Source organism: Erpetoichthys calabaricus, chromosome 16, assembly GCF_900747795.2.
Source record: "Erpetoichthys calabaricus chromosome 16, fErpCal1.3, whole genome shotgun sequence".
NCBI classification, from domain to species: domain Eukaryota; kingdom Metazoa; phylum Chordata; class Cladistia; order Polypteriformes; family Polypteridae; genus Erpetoichthys; species Erpetoichthys calabaricus.
Genome location: NC_041409.2, coordinates 84,303,098 through 84,320,976, shown reverse-complemented (window position 1 = coordinate 84,320,976; position 17,879 = coordinate 84,303,098). Strand labels below are relative to the sequence as shown.

Genomic DNA, 17,879 nt, shown 5'->3' with positions numbered 1-17,879 from the left:
AACCTGCTTTATCCATTTCTGGGTCTTGAGGACCTAAGCCCTCTACCCTAGTATCGGATGCCAGGCAGGAACCAGTTCTGTACAAGGTGCAAGTCACATTCAGCATGTGTCTCATTTAGGACTGGAGGGCAAGAGAGTCAGGCTAACCTACCCAAACAGTAGAAATGCAGTTATAACGTCAGATTACAGTGCGAGTAATCTGTGTGTATAGCCAATTTAGAAACAGATATGCATGTTTCTGTTACAAATAAAACAAGTCACCCCTCTAGCATGAATAAAGCCTGCTGATTCTAGACTTCTATATTAACTGTGCAGCATCAGCTAATTCCAAAGAATTATTGAAGGCAGGTGACAAAGACCTGTAGAAGTGTAGGTGTCAGTCAGTAATTTGCAAGCCTGTTTAGTCCTGAATAGCGTCACAAGGGTCTGCTGGAGCCTGTTCCGGCTATTATAGAGTTCAAGGCAGGAACAAACCCTGGACAGGGTGCCAGTCCATTGCAGGGCGAACCTACAGACACCCCATCCACACACTAGGGCCGATTTAGGATCACTGTTTCACCTAATCTTCATGTCTTTGGACTGTGAGGATGAAACCCACAAGGCGGGCCCTGGATGCAAACCCTGGTCTCCTTACTGCGAGGCAGCAGCGCTACCATTGCACCACTGCCCCGAGGGCAGGTCAGTCAGTCAGTCATTGGCCAACCCGCTATATCCTAACACAGGGTCATGGGGGTCTGCTGGAGCCAATCCCAGCCAGCACAGGGCGCAAGGCAGGAACAAACCTCGGGCAGGGCGCCAACCCACTGCAGGGCACACACACACACACCCACATACCAAGCACACACTAGGGACAATTTAGAATCACCAATGCACCTAACCTGCATGTCTTTGGACTGTGGGAGGAAACCCACGCAGACACGGGGAGAACATGCAAACTCCATGCAGGGAGGACCCAGGAAGCAAACCCAGGTCTCCTTACTGCGAGGCAGCAGTGCTATCACTGCGCCACCGTGCCACCGAGGGCAGGTGTTAATTTGAAATATTATTGCTTCTTCCAGAATGTATTGTTGGCTAACTGTTGTGAGCTGCACTTATTGCCAGCAGCAGCCAAGTTGACTCTATTCAAATGAAATTGTTCTGCACTGACATTCACTGCACATGTGTTATGCATTCACTCATACAGAATTCGCTCTGCGTAAATACATACTTTAAGTATGCCGACATGAGGAGTAATGCAAAATGCAATGTTAATAATGCACACCAAGCCATAATAAGCTAGCACATGGATTGCATGTAGCATCTCATTGATATGGAGGTACCAGACATACTTACCTACCCAGTAAAATGATCACATAAAGGAGTTGATCTTTCTTGCTACTTGTTTTAGCCTCACAGACAACATTCTGTTTTGGTTCAACAGCACCCTCTAGAGGCCACAATGTATGCATGTACTATCTGACCGGACATACACAATTAACATGCCCAGTACAATTGCCACATCGATTAGTACAGAAGGCTCGGACATACTTACTTACATATGCGTAAAGAAATACACAACCAATTTTCTAGCAGCACCAATATCTACAGTATATGTTAACGATGCTTTGTTGTTAAAAAGAACAGCTGTTAAATTGAACAAACAGCCAGTTTCAGTACTGAGACTGGATCTGAAAAGAAGTCATAATTTAGACATATTAATTTTCAAATACTCACCTTACTAGAAGGAAACTGTGTGACCAATACACAAACAGGCTAGAAAGGTTAGAGCAGGGATAGACACCCCTGGTCCTGAAGTGCCCCTGGAAATGCAGGGTTTCGTTCCAAATCAGAAACTATTCTTTGTGGAATGGACTGTTTAATTTGGCTGATTTGAACCTCTTTTTACTTGTCAAAGTCTTAAACACTTAAGCAATGTATTGTCTACTTTCCTGAGAAAAAGAACAAAATCTTATGTGCGCCATGATTAGTAACTTACAGTTCTCAGGTTTTAAAAGGTAAAAAAGGGCGCACAGAGACTGAACTCTACTTTTGCCACACCCTAAAAGAATCCATCCCATCCTGAAGTGCACACTAAGCAGAGTGAGTCATGTCTGCCAGGGCCGTCTTAACAGCATTATAGGCCCCCCAGTGCACTGGGACCCCTACCTACACAACTACTCAGCAAGTCACAGCACACATAGATTAGCATGGGGCCCCTATGCTCGTGGGGTCCTCGGGCAACTGCCCAGTGTGCCCATGCGTTAAGACAGCCCTGATGTCTGCATCCATTTTCTAATCCTAAACAGAGACTTGAGGGGCTACAAACTGTAGCACTGGATTTCAAACCAGTAACCAGCTCTAGTGAGAAATCATGGGGCCCCTATGCTCGTGGGGTTCAAACCAGTAACCAGCTCTAGTGAGAAATCATGGGGCCTCTATGCTCGTGGGGTCCTCGGGCAAACTGCCCAGTGTGCCCATGCGTTAAGACGGCCCTGATGTCTGCATCCGTTTTCTAATCCTAAACAGACTTGAGGGGCTACAAACTGTAGCACTGGATTTCAAACCAGTAACCAGCTCTAGTGAGAAATCATGGGCCTCTATGCTCGTGGGGTTCAAACCAGTAACCAGCTCTAGTGAGAAATCATGGGGCCCCTATGCTCGTGGGGTCCTCGGGCAACTGCCCAGTGTGCCCATGCGTTAAGACAGCCCTGATGTCTGCATCCATTTTCTAATCCTAAACAGAGACTTGAGGGGCTACAAACTGTAGCACTGGATTTCAAACCAGTAACCAGCTCTAGTGAGAAATCAGTTTATTGCATCACAGGGCATTTAATATGTACAGTAAAACGTATTTTATATCGATTCCCAGGTATGACCACTTGGTGGCTATAGAACGTGCTGGGATGGCCACCGATGGCAAATATTACAACATGAGGAAAGTGAACATCCAACATCTGGTGGATCCCATTGATATTCTTTTCAGAATGGCCAGTGATATTCCTAACATTGCAACCACAGGTAATTAAGGAGCTCCATTGTTTTTAAAAGCTGAAGCTTGAGTTATGTGTATGGAATGTTATTTGATTAATCAACAAAATTAAGAAATAAAAGAAATGGCAAAATTCCAATAAGGATATTCCAACCACTCGGAGTCTGATCTGTCTGGCTAGTGTGACTAGGCAAGCCATGGAGCAACATTCAGAGTTCTAGTATGACCAACGTCATTCGTGTGTGTCTCTCTAGCAGTTAGTAGTATACTGTTTGTACAAATTGTCAGCATGTCCTACCCAGTGCTGGGGTGGCAAGTGTGACATCTAAGCAATACACAAGAAAACTTTGGTAAGCAAGCGTTTACCGGTGGCAAATATTACAACATGAAGAAAGTGAACATCCAACACCTGGTGGATCCCATTGATACTCTTTTCAGAATGGCCAGTGACATTCCTAACACTGCAAGCACAGGTAATTGTGTAACCCGTGATCATCAGAGGTGACTGTGTGCAGAGGGTGCAGACCTATAAATACCTGGGAGTGCAGCTGGACGATAAATTGGACTGGACTGCCAATACTGATTCTCTGTGCAAGAAAGGACAGAGCCGCCTGTACTTCCTTAGAAGACTGGCATCCTTCAACAGTAAGATGCTGCAGATGTTCTATCAGATGGTTGTTGCGAGCGCCCTCTTCTACGCAGTGGTGTGCTGGGGAGGCAGCATTAAGAAGAAGGACTCCTCACACCTGGACAAACTGGTGAGGAAGGCAGGCTCTATTGTTGGCATGGAGCTGGACAGTTTGACATCTGTGGCAGAGCGAGGGGCGCTGAGCAGGCTCCTATCAATTATGGAAAATCCACTACATCCATTAAACAATGTCATCTCCAGACAGAGGAGCAGTTTCAGCGACAGACTGCTGTCACTGTCCTGCTCCACTGACAGACTGAGAAGATCATTCCTCCCCCAAACTATGCGACTCTTCAATTCCACCAGAGGGGGTAAACGTTGAACATTATTCAAGTTATTGTCTGTTTTTTACCTGCATTTTTTATTACTCTTTAATTTAATATTTTTTGCTGCTGGAGTATGTGAATTTCCCCCTGGGATTAATAAAGTATCTATCTATCTATCTATCTATCTATCTATCTATCTATCTATCTATCTATCTATCTATCTATCTATCTATCTATCTATCTATCTATCTATCTAATTAAGGAGCTCCATAGTCTTTAAAAGCCAACGTTTTGGTAAGCAAGTGTTTACTAGAAGACACCTTGAAAACGGTCATGTAACTACTGCCCGAGAGTCGTTTTCTTCATTCGTTCACATTTTTTCAATTCAATTCAGTTTATTTTTGTGCAGCCCTTTTCAGCAAGGACACATTCAGAACATTTACTCATATTTATAATATGGTTACAGTAAAGTACATATCCTTACAATATTTACACATACATTTATGTTTATCTGGCTTTACCATGCTGCTCAGTGACAGTTGCAGAAATCCCAGCTGGACATTTCTAGCCAGTGGCCGGAATGGTGATATTTATTGGCATTCTTTTGGTCTGGGTGTGCCTGATGAGTCAGGCTAAGTACCTCACCAACTTCCATCTATTCTCGTTGCGTAAACAACATGCCACTGAGACATGCTTGATGGCTGCTCCCACACGAGGGGGAGTTCCACAGGTGTAGATAGTATATACACATGCAAGGCCTGAGTGATAAACATTTTGCTGGACTGGCTGGAAACCAGCACTTCTCCCTTGGCTACAGTGTAATATTTTGTGTTACCCCAACCCCAAACCCAGTGCTCTGAAACACTGACTTCCTTTCAGGTATTGGCGATGGAGGAAATGAACTGGGAATGGGAAAGCTGAAAGACAGAGTGAAGAAACACATTCCTAATGGGGACCTGATTGTCTGTGACGTTGAAGCCGACTTTGCCATTACTGCTGGTAAGCAGAAAGGCCTTTCCTGGTCACTGTCTAATTATTAATCCTGTTGTTTTAAATGTGAACTCGGCAGGCCGGGGTCTTCGTGAATGTGAATGTGGAATCTGCCATGCAGGAACTCCTGAGCCCCTCTACCCGGGACCTAAAGGCTTTCAGTCAGTGGTGACAAAGCAAAGCCCCTGGAATGGATGAGTACAAATCTTTGAGATGGCACACTGCAGGAGGCATTCATTGGTGTTTTGTTAATCAAGCCCTACAAAGCACCTGTGTGGTGGGCAAAGCTAGGGCTTCCATAAATTATCTTCAATTTACTTGTGCCCAGCCAGTGCTAGTCTTGACCCGCAATGGTGAGCAGATCATCATCTCTGCTGCCTGTCGGGATCTTCAGCAGGTTCAACGCATTTTGGTGCTGTTTTGAGATTTTTTTTTCTACATTTTATTACTTTAGAACTACTTACAATTACTTTTTTAGAATTTTAGAATTATTTTAGAACTCGCTTCGCTTGCCAAACCCCGGGCCAGCGCTACACATTAACCTCTTTGCGGTTCTGCTGCTCGCGTATAGGGATGTACAATTTAAAGAGATTTTAATTTTCATGTGAAGTGTTACATTTGCATCAACACGACGTATAACTGCCCGCGATTGAATTTTGTTTCTTCCATCCATCCATTTTCCAACCCGCTGAATCTGAACACAGGGTCACGGGGGTCTGCCGCAGCCAATCCCGGGCAGGATGCCAACCCACCGCAGGACACACACAAACACACCCACACACCAAGCACACACTAGGGCCAATTTAGCATCGCCAATCCACCTAACCTGCATGTCTTTGGACTGTGGGAGGAAACCCACGCAGACACGGGGAGAACATGCAAACTCCACGCAGGGAGGACCTCGGAAGTGAACCCGGGTCTCCTAACTGCGAGGCAGCAGCGCTACCACTGCGCCACCGTGCTGCCCCATTTTGTTTCTTTCTCTCTATTAAATAAAACCACTTTTTCAAATATTTGGCTCTGAGATTTGTTAATTGTCTTTGCAAAAGCTATTCTAACGGGAAACTGTTAACGTTTTAATACAAATGGCGTATCAAGATCTCCTTTGCTGAAGATGTACTACATTACCTTTCTTGGATACATCCTTCTTTCTACAGTAATTCATGCGGTGGAAGACCAAACGGTGTTAATGGTTGTAGATATTCTTCATGATATTGTACGTTGATGTTTTCATCTTCCACACGATCACCACCAACTGTTTCAGCGTAGTCCTGGGGTCCTCAATCACAGTCCTGGATCAGCACCTTTAAATCCGAGACCATGGTCCTCAGCCGGAAAAGGGTGGAGTGCCCTCTCAGGGTTGGGAGCGAGATCCTGCCTCAAGTGGAGGAGTTCAAGTATCTCGGGATCTCGTTCACAAGTGAGGGAAGAATGGAGCATGAGATCGACAGGCGGATCGGTGCAGTGTCCGCAGTGATGAGGGCTCTGCATCGGTCTGTCGTGGTGAAAAAGGAGCTGAGCCGTAAGGCAAAGCTCTCAATTTACCAGTTGATCTATGTTCCTACCCTCACCTATGGTCATGAGCTATGGGTAGTGACCGAAAGAACGAGATCGCGAATACAAGCGGCTGAAATGAGTTTCCTCCGCAGGGCGTCTGGGCTTTCCCTTAAAGACAGGGTGAGAAGCTCAGTCATCCGGGAGCAGCTCAGAGTAGAGCCGCTGCTCCTCTGCATCGAGAGGAGTCAGATGAGGTGGCTCGGGCATCTGATCAGGATGCCTCCTGGACGCCTCCCTGGTGAGGTGTTTCCGGGCACGTCTAACCGGGAGGAGGCCCCAGGGAAGACCCAGGACACGCTGGAGGGACTATGTCTCTCGACTGGCCTGGGAATGCCTTGGGATTCCCCCAGAAGAGCTAGAAGAAGTGGCTGGGGAGAGGGAAGTCTGGGCATCTCTGCTCAAGCTGCTGCCCCCGCGACCCAACCTCGGATAAACGGGAGACAATGGATGGATGGATGGATGGATGGAGATACGAAAGGCACTATATAATGTGATAGATAGATAGATAGATATGAAAGGCACTATATAATGTGATAGATACAGTAGATAGATAGATACTTTATTAATCCCCAAGGGGAAATTCACATGCTCCAGCAGCAGCATACTGATAAATACAATATTAATTAAAGAGTGAACATGTAGACAGAAACTGTGAATCTACTGGTGTGAGTCCCAATGGCGCTGTGCTGCTGCAGAGCATCACCATGTATGCACCAAGAAGATCATTTTTATCTAAGAGCTCAGTGCTGCAGCACAGACTTTACACTTTACACAAAAGTAAAGTAAAAACTCTCTGAACCTAGAAGAATAAGAGCAAATCTGCTTGGTTTGGACCCCTGGTATTAATTAATTCCTTTCTTACGATGATTTCTGGCTCTAGCCTATGTAAAGTTTTGACCGATCAGTTGACCTTCCATCTTGCACTTCCAGTTTAAGTCCTTGCTCTTACCTCTGCTACCCATTAAATGAATAAAGTCACCAGTGACAAAGATTTTTCTTATATCTTATAAAGATATTCCTATAATGCCCCCTAGAAACTCCCCCAGCCTGGCATACAAGCTTTACCATTCTGGGTTTTCCACGACTGTCCCTGCTAAACAAGGTTAAGGGAGATGCACTGGGAATTAGCCGGTTATCTCTGACAAGAGATTCCTACCGTCTTACTGGGCAAATCAGAGAAAAGTCACAGGCCGACATTACTTCAAACAACAGCAGAGGATGCACAGGGGGACTGGATGGCTCACAGCACACGAGTTGTTGTTTTCTGATTCCTGGTGGTTAAACTTTATGTGTGGAGATTCCTGGCTCTTAATGTGCACTCTGTGGGAGTTTCCTGCTGTAAGATGAACGTGGGCAGCAATGGCAGCCTTCAAATTTTGGCTTGGCTAAATGGCCCTCTATGTGTTGGGCTTTCTTTCAAGCACTGTGGCCTGTTTTGTAATCTTTTTAGGGTTTGACTGGTTCATATCTCTACATGCAGGTGTTTCAAACTGGGGTGGCTATGCCATATCCTGTGCTCTCTACATCCTGAGGTGCTGTGTAGTACATGAGAGATACCTCCGGAAAGCTGTGGGTTTCCCAACACTCTCCCATGAGAAGTCTTGGGCAGCCGCACTTCCGACAGTCAGCAAGGTAAAGTATGTGGGAGATAGAAGGTACAGAATTCTTTTTTTTGCTCTCATTATTTGTAGGTTCAACTACTCCAGGGGAGTAAAATCCTAAGATGCCAGTTTATTCTTGTTATGTCATTAGCCCAAACTGGAGCTTTGCCACCTTGAATATAACCAATCTTTCTTGTCTGTCAAGCCTTTCGTGGTTAAATGGGCATGGGTGACTAATGACAACATGAAGAGTCGGGAGTCATCAGTGGAACTTTGACTATGGATTTGATGAGGAGATATTGGCAGAAAGAAAATGCAGAAACAACACTCTGATAAAAAGGTTACTACGCCAATCTGTCAAACAAGTAAAGGCAAGAGAATGAGGCAAAAAGCGTAAGCCAAAGGGCAACAACTCATTACACAGAAAACAAGATAAAACTGGAGAACCTGAGCAATCAATCACTAACTGCAAAGAGAATCTCTATATATAATCTTCATTTGGATCTTGATCTTTGTTTGTCCGCGAATGAATTAGAAGAAGAAGCACTAGATGGCAGTAGAGAGACAGCTAAAACATAGGCATTGCATTAAGAATCTCCTCCAGGCTTATACTACTGAAGACTGTAGTACTCCAGTCACACCTCAAAACACAGACATTCAAACTAAACAAATTGTTGTGCTTTAAATTAACAAATCTTAATATATAATCTTCATTTGGATCTTGATCTTTGTTTGTCCTCGAATGAATTAGAAGAAGCAGCACTAGATGGCAGTAGAGAGACAGCTAAAACATAGGCATTGCATTAAGAATCTCCTCCAGGCTTATAGTACTGAAGACTGTAGTACTCCAGTCACACCTCAAAACACAGACATTCAAACTAAACAAATTGTTGTGCTTTAAATTAACAAATCTTAATATATAATCTTCATTTGGATCTTGATGTTTGTTTGTCCGCGAATTCATGTTCAACCGACACGGTATCCTTCAATAAAGGCGAGCTTCAAAAGGGCGACCTCAATTGGGCGCATCGAATAAAGGGAAACGCAACAAAATTATTACAGAAAATTTATTACCCAAAGGCAATGATTGAACGTATAAAAAGGCGAAAGCAAGAATATCAAAACATCCAATTGAACTCCATGAACTTCTAAGCGAGACAAACATTTTCCAATCCTATATTCAGTGCATTTCCAGATGTGTTTCCCGTTAATAGTTTTCTCCTTTCTGAATGTGTAGCCTTCGACTACGAGTAGATCTGCACCTTTGTTGCTCTTCACATATTCCAGAGCCATTTGAACTAAATTATCTACGAACGTGTTTATTCGCCACACTCAATCGAGGTCGCCGTTTTGAAGCTCGCCTTTATTTACGCGCGCCTTTATTCGCCGCGCCCAATTGAGGTCGCCCTTTTGAAGCTCGCCTTTTTTGTGCGCGCCCTTATTAAATAGAACATATAAGTCGGACACACTTCTGTGATTTTTCTATCAGTCTGCGTTTGGAGTTCAAGAAAGAAGCATTGGTTCTTCCTTACTCTTTGGATTGCCACAAAGCAACCTGCGAGATTGGAGAAAGGTTGAGAAGAGATTGTGAGAGGAAACGACAGCGTCGTGAAAACGAGACGGACTGTGAACGGAGAGAAGCAGAAATGCTCCTCCACCACCACATAATTACTATTCGGACGGTGATTCCGAGTAGGCCGTGATATCGAATCAATGTCCAAGGGTTTTCTTTTGTAATTTTGTTTCCCTTATAAAAAATCATAAAGCTGTGCGACGAAGGGCCCAGTTCACGACTGGCAGCCGCGTTTAAACAGGGAGCCCTTCACAGACAATTTTAACATGCGCAACGTAGTTGGGCGCACATGGCTAGTACTGAAATATAAAAACAATTAGGCCTAAAGAAGACACCGGTGATGGCTAAGTGACTGTCATCATAAAGAGATAGGAGGTTTGGCTAAGGGCATGGCAAGACATGGGGCACTACAGTAGGCATGGATTAAAAATTGAGTTCTGACTGTAATGACACTGGCACTACGCAATCATAAAACAAGTCCCACCAATAAACACACATGAACTCTCAGTGTCTGTGCACCTTTTAAATTAAATGTTCTCTACCCAACATTGCAGACTGGTGCTGTGACCTGAGTGCATTGTGGATCCACAGGCAAAATTTAAACTTTACCCAGCTGTGCCAACTTGCCACCCACTACTTTGTATATATTATGTTAAATGTAGCTGTCTTGCTGTATGGTTGTGAGACATGGAAGCTATCCAGTGACCTGAGATAAAGACTGGACTCCTTGTGTCTCTTCGGAGAATCTTTGGGTACCGTTGTTTTGACTTTGTGTTGCTCAATGGAGTCCCGAATGAAGCACATGACCTGCATTGTGAGGGAGCGTCAGTTACGGCACTACAGCCATGTGGCGCGTTTCCCCGAGGGTGATCCGGCATGTAAGAACCTCATTGTTGGGGACCCGAGTGGCTGGACCAGGCCAAGGTGTTGCCCAAATAACACCTGGCTGCGGCAGATAGAGGGTCATTTCCGGAGGGTGGGACTGGACTGACTGTCTGCCTGGGGGGTTGCAAACCGGGATCCAGAGTTGTTTCGTCGTGTAGTGGGTGCAGCAACGCACTGTACCAGTGCATGCTCCCCAACTTGACTTGACTTGACTTGTAGTGTTCTATTGGTCTGGCTCAGGCCCCACCTGTGTGGAGCTTCTTGCCATCAAGACCGTGTGATCTGTTTCCTGTTTTTAAGTACGTTAGAGTAGGAAGGGCGGCTCTCTGAACTGAACACATATGAATCAGCATGAACTGCGTTGAAGAGATCTCCACAGCCAAACTAAGAAACAATCAGGATATTAGCGAAGGAGGGACTCTCTGGTCAGTTCAGGATGTTGTGACGGATAGGGGGCGCTATCGCTCCCTTGAACCCTCGGACACCATGCCAGACACCAGGTAAAAGTCCAATAGTTGACTTTATTATAATAAATACGTGCACCAAGCACCCTCCTCTCCACAATACTCATAAATAAACACAAATACAATACTAATAATCAATCCTCCACTCCCAGACGCGTTGCCACCCTTCCACCCAGCTCAGCTCAGCTCAACGCTCTGATGTTTTTCCCCATCTTTTATAGTCCCTGACCCGGAAGTGTTTTCCATCCTTCAGTCCATGTGACTCCTTATCACTTCTGGGTCAGATAAAAAGTCTTCTTCTTCATCCCGGAAGCACGTCATTCCTCTTGTCCATGTGACTCAGACATACTTCTGGGGCGTAGGGCAAATAGTCGCTGCTCCTCCCTGCAGCGCCTTCTAGTGGCCCCCGTGGTATCCAGCAGGGCTGTAAAGGAAAACTCCAATGTCCATAATTCCCTGCTGGCATTCGGGGCACCACCATGCTGCAGGGAGGGCTCCACCTGGCGGCCTGGGGGTATTGGCCGGGATGAAAGGCCAGCCATATCTGACAATGTGCAAAACTTAAAATGGGCTTTTTGGAGCAAGAAAAGGTGTGGATGGTCATCAGCACCAGTAGCTGCAGTTTGAAGTGCAAGTCGCCTGTTGGGTGTAAACGTGAATTCTGTCTTCATCACAGCATCATCTGGCTCTTATAATTTGTCACTTTTCTGCAGAAGAAAGGGAAGTCTGGCCTAAGTCACAGTATTCAGGGCATTTACAGGCTTACTCCTACGTAGCGGTCGTCCACTGTTATTCCTTGCATTTTATTGTTCTGGTGGGAGAGTTCAAAGATTTATTACAATTCGCTTTTACATACATATTTACATCTGTTATAATTGTTCAGTGCCTTCATAGTGTTGAATACGGTTATATAGTTGGGGGGGGGGTTGTTTGTGAGGGTACACTGCAGCAAGGGTCACGTAAGTATCATTGTTAATTTGTTTAGGTTTGTTTTTCTATACCATAAATATCACTTTCACAAAGTGTGATGGCCGAGTGTGTTTGTGTGTAGGTCAAAATAGGGGAAGCAGGCTGTGGGAATTTAACATAACTAAAGTAAAGTTTTTTTACTTAATTAATCAAGCACATAATTTGTAGTGTGTCACTACAGATTGACACCCCAGTGTTGCCTGGATGGTGTAAGAGTTGAATTTGAACCCTGGTCCAATGTGCGCCTGCAATGTGTCTGAGTCTCAGATCCTTCTGAGCTTATGCTTAAAAGCTGATGCTGTTACTTTATTATTCACTATGATAAATGTATTTCTTGTTATTTTATATAACCCCTTAAGAGAAAAATGTTATATTTATGGCATAACCATTCTTCTATAATACAAATTTTTCTGTTTTTGTACCCAGCTGGATCATAATATATATCTATACAGTCATATGAAAAAGTTTGGGAATCCCCCTCAGCCTGCATAATAATTTACTTTCAACAAAAAAGATCACAGTGGTCTGTCTGTCATTTCCTAGGAACATCTGAGTACTGCGGTGTTTTCCGAACAAAGATTTTTAGTGAAGCAGTATTTAGTTGTATGAAATTAAATCAAATGTGAAAAACTGGCTGTGCACAAATGTGGGTCCCCTTGTCATTGTGCTGATTTGAATGCCTGTCACTGCTCAATGCTGATTACTTGTAACATCAAATTGGTTGGATTAGCTGGTTAAGCCTTGAACTTCATAGACAGGTGTGTCCAATCATGAGATATAAAGGGATTTAAGGTGGTCAATTGCAAGTTGTGCTTCCCTTTGACTCTCCTCTGAAGAGTGACAGCATGGGATCCTCAAAGCAACTCTCCAAAGATCTGAAAACAAAGATTGTTGAGTCTCATGGTTTAGGGGAAGGCTACACAAAGCCATCTCAGAGGTTTAAACTGTCAGTTTCAACTGAAGGAATGGAATCAGGAAATGGAAGGCCACAGGCACAGTTGCTGTTAAACCCAGAAGGTCTGGCAGGCCAAGAAAAATACAGTAGCGGTATATGAGCAGGATTGTGAGAATGGTTACAGACAACCCACAGAACACCTCCTGCAAGACCTGCAAGAACATCTTGCTGCAGATGGTGTATCTGTACATCGTTCTACAATTCAACTCAATTTGCACAAAGAACATCAGTATAGCAGGGTGATGAGAAAGAAGCCCTTTCTGCACTCACGCCACAAACAGAGTCACTTGTTGTATGCAAATGCTCATTTAGACAAACCAGATTCATTTTGGAACAAAGTGCTTTGGACTGATGAGACAAAAATTGAGTTATTTGGTCATAACAAAAAGCGCTTTGCATGGCGGAAGAAGAACACCGCATTCCAAGAAGAACACCTGCTACCTCCTGTCAAATTTGGTGGAGGTTCCATCATGCTGTGGGCCTGTGTGGCTAGTTCAGGGACTGGGGCCCTTGTTAAAGTCGAGAGTCAGATGAATTCAACCTCAATATCAACAAATTCTTCAGGATAATGTTCAAGCATCAGTCGCAAAGTTGAAGTTACGCAGGGGTTGGCTATTCCAACAAGACAATGACCCAAAACACAGTTCGAAATCTACAAAGGCATTCATGCAGAGGGAGAAGTACAATGTTCTGGAATGGCCGTCACAGTCCCCTATCATCGAAAATCTATGGGATGATTTGAAGCAGGCTGTCCGTGCTCAGCAACCATGAAATTGAACTGAACTGGAGAGATTTTGTATGAAGAATGGTCAGAAATACCTCCATCCAGAATCCAGACCCTCATCAGAGGCTATAGGAGGACAGCGTCTAGAGGCTGTTAGATTTACAAAGGGAGGCTCAACTAAGTATTGATGTCATATCTCTGTTGGGGTGCCCAAATTTATGCACCTGTCTAATTTTGTTATGATGCATATTGAATATTTTCTGTTAATCCAATAAACTTAATGTCACTGCTGAAATAATACTGTTTCCATAAGGCATGTCAGATATTAAAAGGAAGTTGCTACTTTGAAAGCTCAGCCAATGAGAAACAAAAATCCAAAGAATTAAGAGGTGTTCTCAAACTTTTTCATATGACTGTATATATAGGCCATTGTTCTTTTCCTTTTGACCATGAGAAACAGTGTGTGCGTGGAAAAACTCACACATCTCCTAAAATAAGAATAAAAATAATACATTTAAAATGTCATGTACATCCAAAGCAAACAGGACTATCTATCAAATTGTGGTCACCTGAGGTATCAACATCTGGATGCCCCATTAGCAACTAGGTGTAACCAATCATGTTAAAAGTCTTCTGATTATGTAATGAATTCCTTTTTAAGAATAGTGATCTATCAATGGATTGTATAAATAGAGCGCAGAGGACACTTTTTTCTTTGCAAAAACACTGATATGATGCTTTTTGCCTCTGCGGAGATTTAGATAAAGAATAACGATTGACGCTTTCTCCTGCCTCTGTTTTATTGCTTACATTGGGGTGTTCCAGTGGGGGTGGGGGGGGGGGGGGGGGAGTTGTCTGTATTCAGAATTTTCTTCCACAATGGCCCATTATCACTCTATTCTGGGATAATCAGGTTCAGAAAATGAAGGTAGAAAATCTGTAGAAAACTTTATAACAGAAGGGCCTGCAAACACCAAGTACAAAGGCAGATTTATATCAATGCTGGTTTCCTGTTTTACTGCAAGAACAGCTAAAACAAAAAATTAAAAAAACAATTGCTCTTGTGGCATATTAAAAAGAACGCCATGGGCACTATGTGCAGTACACATTGTTGCTCAGTACTGTGTAATGTTACTGTGTTTCAATATTGTATTAAACTGAGGGAACTGAATCCTGCCATTGAGGGAGGAAGGAAGCGGAGGATGCCATCATCTACATGCTACACCGATCCCTCTCCCACTTGGACAGAGGCAGTGGTGCTGTAAGAATGATGTTTCTAGACTTCTCTAGCGCCTTCAACACCATCCAACCTCTGCTCCTTAGGGACAAGCTGACAGAGATGGGAGTAGATTCATACTTGGTGGCATGGATCGTGGACTATCTTAAAGACAGACCTCAGTATGTGCGTCTTGGGAACTGCACGTCTGACATTGTGGTCAGCAACACAGGAGCGCCACAAGGGACTGTACTTTCTCCGGTCCTGTTCAGCCTATATACATCGGACTTCCAATACAACTCGGAGTCCTGCCATGTGCAAAAGTTCACTGATGACACTGCTATCGTGGGCTGCATCAGGAGTGGGCAGGAGGAGGAGTATAGGGACCTAATCAATAACTTTGTTAAATGGTGCGACTCAAACCACCTACACCTGAACGCCAGCAAAACCAAAGAGCTGGTGGTGGATTTTAGGAGGCTCAGACCCCTCATAGACCCCGTGATCATCAGAGGTGACTGTGTGCAGATGGTGCAGACCTATAAATACCTGGGAGTGCAGCTGGATGATAAATTAGACTGGACTGCCAATACTGATGCTCTGTGCAAGAGAGGACAGAGCCAACTATACTTCCTTAGAAGACTGGCATCCTTCAACATCTGCAATAAGATGCTGCAGATGTTCTACCAGACGGTTGTGGTGAGCGCCCTCTTCTACGTGGTGGTGTGCTGGGGAGGCAGCATTAAGAGGAAAGACGCCTCACGCCTGGACAAACTGGTGAGGAAGGCAGGCTCTATTGTTGGCATGGAGCTAGACAGTTTAACATCTGTGGCAGAGCGAAGGGCGCTCAGCAGGCTCCTGTCAATTATGGAGAATCCACTGCATCCACTAAACAGGATCATCTCCAGACAGAGGAGCAGTTTCAGCGACAAACTGCTGTCACCGTCCTGCTCCACTGACAGACTGAGGCGATCGTTCCTCCAACACACTATGCGAATCTTCAATTCCACCCGGGGGGGTAAACATTAACATTATACAAAGTTATTGTCTGTTATACCTGCATTGTTATCAATCTTTAATTTAATATTGTTTTTTTTTTTTTTTTGTATCCGTATGCTGCTGCTGGAGAATGTGAATTTCCCCTTGGGATTATAAAGTATCTATCTATCTATCTATCTATCTATCTATCTATCTATCTATCTATCTATCTATCTATCTATCTATCTATCTATCTATCTATCTATCATTGGTCGGTTCTATTTAGTAAATTGACAAGTCACCTTGAGCTTTTAAGAGATAACATTTTCTCTAAGGTGAAATAAAGTTCTTTCTATCTATCATAGACTGCATTTCCTATCTTTCTCTAAAACAAGAGTCGTGACTAAGAGTTGATGCCCATGTTTATGTTTCAGGAAGAAAAACTATTGGAAATCCTGGTAAAATATGGAATTCGGAGTGGGAAGACCGGGAATCTTGGAATGGAAGTGGATGGCCTGCCATTCCATGATGTTCACTCCTCTATAATTCAGCAGCTGGCAGAGGTGACTCTACTGTAAATGTAAGCACACTGGCTCGTTGGGTTCAGATGCTGTCAGAGGAAAGCCCCCCCCCCCCCACCCCCTACCTGAGTGAGGGCTACGAGTGATCTGTTTGCAAAGGCGCCACAGTGCTTTACACAGAGACCGTGAAAAGGTTGCCTTGTGAACACAGAGAGTGGCCATTCACTTGTTTTCAGTTTTGGCAAAGTACAAACTTATTTTAGTGCACAAACGTCTCCACGTAAAGATGCACTGACGTGAGCTTCTCTTCCGTCTGAAGTCTGTGGGGATGATGTGCCCTGCAGCTGTTTTTCGGTTTGATTACGCCATCCTGTAATGTTTGGTTATGTGTGAGTCAGAGCACAAATGTTAGCAGGATACACGCTACAAGTCAACGTCCCCTTTCACTTCTGTAATATTTTGTCATTTTGTTTTTTGTTTTAATTTTTACTCCATTGCCATATTTCAATCTCTATGCTGTTCAAATACAGTAGAAGAATGCCGGGCATCACTTTTTCCACATTTTGTTATGTTACAGCCTTATTCCAAAATGGATTAAATTCATTTTTTTCCTCAGAATTCTACACACAACACCCCATAATGACAACGTGAAAAAAGTTTACTTGAGGTTTTTGCAAATTTATTAAAAATAAAATAACTGAGAAATCATATATAGGCCTACATAAGTATTCACAGCCTTTGCTCAATACTTTGTCGATGCACCTTTGGCAGCAATTACAGCCTCAAGTCTTTTTGAATATGATGCCACAAGCTTGGCACACCTATCCTTGGCCAGTTTCGCCCATTCCTCTTTGCAGCACCTCTCAAGCTCCATCAGGTTGGATGGGAAGCGTCGGTGCACAGCCATTTTAAGATCTCTCCAGAGATGTTCAATCGGATTCAAGTCTGGGCTCTGGCTGGGCCACTCAAGGACATTCACAGAGTTGTCCTGAAGCCACTCCTTTGATATCTTGGCTGTGTGCTTAGGGTCGTTGTCCTGCTGAAAGATGAACCGTCGCCCCAGTCTGAGGTCAAGAGCGCTCTGGAGCAGGTTTTCATCCAGGATGTCTCTGTACATTGCTGCAGTCACCTTTCCCTTTATCCTGACTAGTCTCCCAGTCCCTGCCACTGAAAAACATCCCCACAGCATGACGCTGCCACCACCATGCTTCACTGTAGGGATGGTATTGGCCTGGTGATGAGCAGTGCCTGGTTTCCTCCAAACGTGACGCCTGGCATTCACACCAAAGAGTTCAATCTTTGTCTCATCAGACCAGAGAATTTTCTTTCTCATGGTCTGAAAGTCCTTCAGGTGCCTTTTGGCAAACTCCAGGTGGGCTGCCATGTGCCTTTTATTAAGGAGTGACTTCTGTCTGGCCACTCTACCATACAGGCCTGATTGGTGGATTGCTGCAGAGATGGTTGTCCTTCTGGAAGGTTCTCCTCTCTCCACAGAGGGCCTCTGGAGCTCTCACAGAGTGACCATCG

The 17,879-nt window shown here is 44.2% G+C and overlaps 1 protein-coding gene across 3 annotated transcripts in view; it reads left to right on the top strand.

Moving 5' to 3' along the window:
* LOC114667178 (D-glutamate cyclase, mitochondrial-like) overlaps positions 1-17,879 on the top strand; it is a 71,246-nt gene that overhangs the window by 41,920 nt on the left and 11,447 nt on the right. The window contains exons 10-13 of one of the 3 annotated variants that reach the window (XM_051919769.1): positions 2,849-2,997; positions 4,802-4,921; positions 7,950-8,101; positions 16,266-16,411. In XM_051919769.1, the coding sequence (XP_051775729.1) occupies positions 2,849-2,997; positions 4,802-4,921; positions 7,950-8,101; positions 16,266-16,409 (565 nt within the window). In that variant the 3' untranslated portion in view covers positions 16,410-16,411. Of the gene's footprint in view, positions 1-2,848; positions 2,998-4,801; positions 4,922-7,949; positions 8,102-16,265; positions 16,458-17,879 lie in introns of those variants that run through there. The other 2 variants (XM_051919770.1, XM_028822374.2) reach the window with 2 other exon arrangements.